Source organism: Sinocyclocheilus anshuiensis, unplaced genomic scaffold (genome assembly GCF_001515605.1).
Source record: "Sinocyclocheilus anshuiensis isolate Anshui unplaced genomic scaffold, SAMN03320099.WGS_v1.1 scaffold343, whole genome shotgun sequence".
NCBI classification, from domain to species: Eukaryota; Metazoa; Chordata; class Actinopteri; order Cypriniformes; family Cyprinidae; genus Sinocyclocheilus; species Sinocyclocheilus anshuiensis.
In genome coordinates this window covers 98,498-102,522 of record NW_015549598.1, presented here as the reverse complement: position 1 = coordinate 102,522, position 4,025 = coordinate 98,498, and the positions used below count along the sequence as shown (strand labels likewise).

Below are 4,025 nucleotides of genomic sequence, written 5' to 3'. Positions count from 1 at the left end.
CGCAAGATATACAGTAGGTGGCGGTAATACTCCTAAGGAGTGAACGGCCATTGAACAAAAAGAAGAAGAAGAAGACTGCTGGTTTGACAAAGCACAAGCTCACGCAGCACTCAACCAAATGCGTATGAAATTACGCCCTCTTGTGGTCAGTGGCTGCACTTCCGTCCGTGTTCCAGGAGGAGTCCAGCGTCAGAGGAAATGACGAAGGCAAGAGTGGGCCAGTTTATGAAAGTTCCAGCAAAAGCGCGCGCATTTACAGTCAGAGACTCGAGAGAAGAGAAGACGGGACAATACACCCGTGTTTCTTGTAGAGTCTTTGGATTTGTACGTGCTGCCGCTGAAACACTTTGATAGACTACGATTCCTGCATTCCTGCACTTGAAGACGAGCAGAAAACCAGGCCGCGCTTGTGTCATAACAGGAATTAGATAACTTTTTTTTCCTCCTCCCATAAAAAAGAAGCACAATGTTTGAGGCACGTCTCGTTCAAGGATCAATCCTTAAGAAGGTTCTGGAGGCTCTGAAAGACCTCATCACCGAAGCCTGCTGGGATGTCAGCTCCTCGGGGATCTCGCTGCAGAGCATGGATTCGTCTCATGTGTCTCTGGTGCAGCTCACGCTCCGGAGTGATGGGTTCGACTCCTACCGCTGCGACAGAAACCTGGCCATGGGTGTCAATTTGAGCAGGTATTGAAGGAAAATGATGCGCGTTTAGTGTTATTTGCCATTTGACATGTTTGAGCGTGAAAGCTGAACATGTCTGTTCATGCCCGACTGCGCGAGCTAAAAGGAGCCCGCCATTTCCTTTCACGATTATTAGTATTTTTGAAATGCATTTTTGATGTGTCCATTTGCAGTTCAAAAAGTTTTGGTATTATTTGGCGCGTAGAGCGTTTCCTGCATTCTCCCCTCACTATTGAACGTGACGTCATTTACCCGCGCTCAAGCTGGTTGGCGCGAAAAATAACCGGGTTGCTGAATGACGATATGGCTTTGCAGTTAGACAATAAAAACTTGGTCAAAAGAGACGTAAACCAAAATTTAAAATGACAGTCAAAGAGTCATGGGAATAATAACTAAATATAATGTTTTAAAATGGAAATTGTGTTTTTTTTAAAGCGTGAATGCATGTTTCAATAAAAAGTGCCCAAAACGGAGTATTTTTATTCGAATTTTTTTTCTTGTTTTCTAGCATGTCAAAGATTCTGAAGTGTGCTGGAAATGAAGATATAATCACACTTAGGGCAGAAGACAATGCAGACTCTTTGGCACTTGTCTTTGAAACACTCAGTGAGTATATAATACTTAGTTACACTTTATTTGTTACATGTTTAACCTCAAACTAGGAATAAGAATTCCAATGTACATAAGCCATATCTATTTTTTTTCTGGCTATATGTTTATATTGATAGTGTGCTATAAAATATAATAGTAAGAGCACTTGCTGACCTTCAAATGTGTTTTCAGATCAGGAGAAGGTGTCTGACTACGAGATGAAACTGATGGATCTGGATGTGGAGCAGCTTGGCATTCCAGTAAAACTTATTTTACAAATTCTGATATGAATGTGCATGTTTTTTTTTTTGTTGCTTTTTTCTCAAATGATCATGTCCCGTTCTGTTTTTCACTTCAGGAGCAGGAATACAGCTGTGTGGTGAAGATGCCCTCTGGTGAATTTGCCCGTATCTGCAGGGATCTGTCACAGATTGGTGATGCTGTCATGATCTCTTGCGCCAAGGATGGTGTGAAGTTCTCTGCCAGCGGAGAGCTGGGCACAGGCAACATCAAGCTCTCACAGACCAGCAATGTCGACAAGGAGGACGAAGCGGTAACATTCTTTTAACACTGGCAACATTACAAACAAAAGTCAGGTGTGGCAGTTGTTTGTTATGAAGGAAATTCACAACACTGTGTTCCCTACAGGTGACAATTGAGATGAATGAGCCGGTGCAGCTTATTTTTGCTTTGAACTACCTGAACTTCTTCACCAAGGCCACTCCTCTGTCCAAGACCGTCACACTCAGCATGTCCGCAGACATTCCACTAGGTAAGGAACATGCTTACACGCCCATATTAAATTGCCTTTTGAGTTCAAGCAATTTAAGTGATTGACTGTCTTTTTTCCTTCTGCAGTGGTTGAGTACAAGATTGCAGACATGGGGCACGTCAAATACTACCTGGCACCCAAGATTGATGAAGAATCGTCCTAAAGCCAAGTATAAGACTGAAGTCTGTCATCTGCAGAATTTCATTCTGCATATCAGAAATTATTTCAATAGATGTTTTGGGAAAATGCATTTTACTACTCTGTATGCTGTGGTTTCCAGTTCAATGGATTCACAATTCTGTGACCATCTAAGCCATTTCGTATGATTGGTAGATAAATGGGCACACTTAAACCATGGTAGTTTGGTATTAGCTTTACCATAGGGTGACCATACGTGCCATTTTCCCAGGACGCGTCCTGGAAGCATAACCATCTGTATGGTATTTTGATGTCATACACCGACCGGTCTGCACACGCAAACAAAGCCAAAACCTAGATATTTTAGGCAATATAGAAATCCTGGCCAGGACGCGTCCTGGGAAAATGGCACGTATGGTCACCCTACTTTACCAGGCTCTGTGGGCTGAATCTAGAGTTCTTAAAGACAGCATGTACAGACTCAACTTTGGCTCAGTCTCATTTTCTCGATCTTTGTGCTCTTGTCTGTCTGTCTGTCTTAACTCCACTTCAGGTTTTTGTCCAACTGCTCATTTCAGTGTGTAGATAATGTCTGTAAATATGCTAATTGGACACATCCAGTCAACCATTAATAAAACTTTTTGTAATGATGATTTGCTTCTGTGTGTTGCTTAGGTCATAACATAATATTTAAAAGAAAGATGTTTAGATGTTCTTAGTTTTTTTTTATATATATATAATATGGTTGCGAGTTCGAGTCTCCGGTCCGGCAGGGATTGTAGGTGGGGGGAGTGAATGTACAGCGCTCTCTCCCACCTTCAATACCACGACTGAGGTGCCCTTGACCAAGGCACCTAACCCCCAACTGCTCCCCGGGCGCCGCAGCAAAAATGGCTGCCCACTGCTCCGGGTGTGTGTTCACTGCTGTGTGTGTGCACTTAGGAGGGGATAAATGCAGAGCACTAATTCTGAGTATGGGTAGCCATACTTGGCCACATGTCACGTCACTTATAAAACTTAAAATGTAATAAAGTGTTGAGAATTCTGTTTGGAACAATGTAAACTTAATTTGGCCACTAGAGGGAGCCAGATTTGCAATTAAAAAGAAAAAAAATACTAGTTTCATGTTTGCACAATTGTCTTTACAGAATATTTTTGACTTATGTTTTGTAAAACGGAAAATTAGTCCTTTCTCTTAAGTAACTCTCAGAAATAGCATTCAAGAGAAACATTTCCATTCGTAAGACAATATAGACACTGCGTTTGGATGAAGCTCAAGAAATTGATTTGAGTCCAATCTTTCAGTGAATCTATTGAACCAGTTCTCAAAAGCGATCTGGGAGAGAGGCCAATGGTTTTTTGGATCTACTTAGGCTTATAATACAGGTGCATCTCAATAAATTAGAATGTCGTGGAAAAGTTCATTTATTTCAGTAATTCAACTCAAATTGTGAAACTCGTGTATTAAATAAATTCAATGCACACAGACTGAAGTAGTTTAAGTCTTTGGTTCTTTTAATTGTGATGATTTTGGCTCACATTTAACAAAAACCCACCAATTCACTATCTCAACAAATTAGAATATGGTGACATGCCAATCAGCTAATCAACTCAAAACACCTGCAAAGGTTTCCTGAGCCTTAAAAATGGTCTCTCAGTTTGGTTCACTAGGCTACACAATCATGGGGAAGACTGCTGATCTGACAGTTGTCCAGAAGACAATCATTGACACCCTTCACAAGGAGGGTAAGCCACAAACATTCATTGCCAAAGAAGCTGGCTGTTCACAGAGTGCTGTATCCAAGCATGTTAACAGAAAGTTGAGTGGAAGGAAAAAGTG

The 4,025-nt window shown here is 41.4% G+C and overlaps 1 protein-coding gene across 1 annotated transcript; it reads left to right on the top strand.

Moving 5' to 3' along the window:
• The first annotated feature begins 173 nt into the window (after positions 1–173).
• Positions 174–2,394, top strand: pcna (proliferating cell nuclear antigen). The gene is made up of 6 exons (XM_016447167.1): positions 174–687; positions 1,193–1,290; positions 1,468–1,535; positions 1,634–1,828; positions 1,924–2,047; positions 2,134–2,394. Exons 1-6 carry the CDS (start codon positions 467–469, stop codon positions 2,208–2,210), a joined length of 783 nt encoding a protein of 260 aa, XP_016302653.1. The 5' UTR covers positions 174–466; the 3' UTR covers positions 2,211–2,394.
• Positions 2,395–4,025: the final 1,631 nt, after the last annotated feature.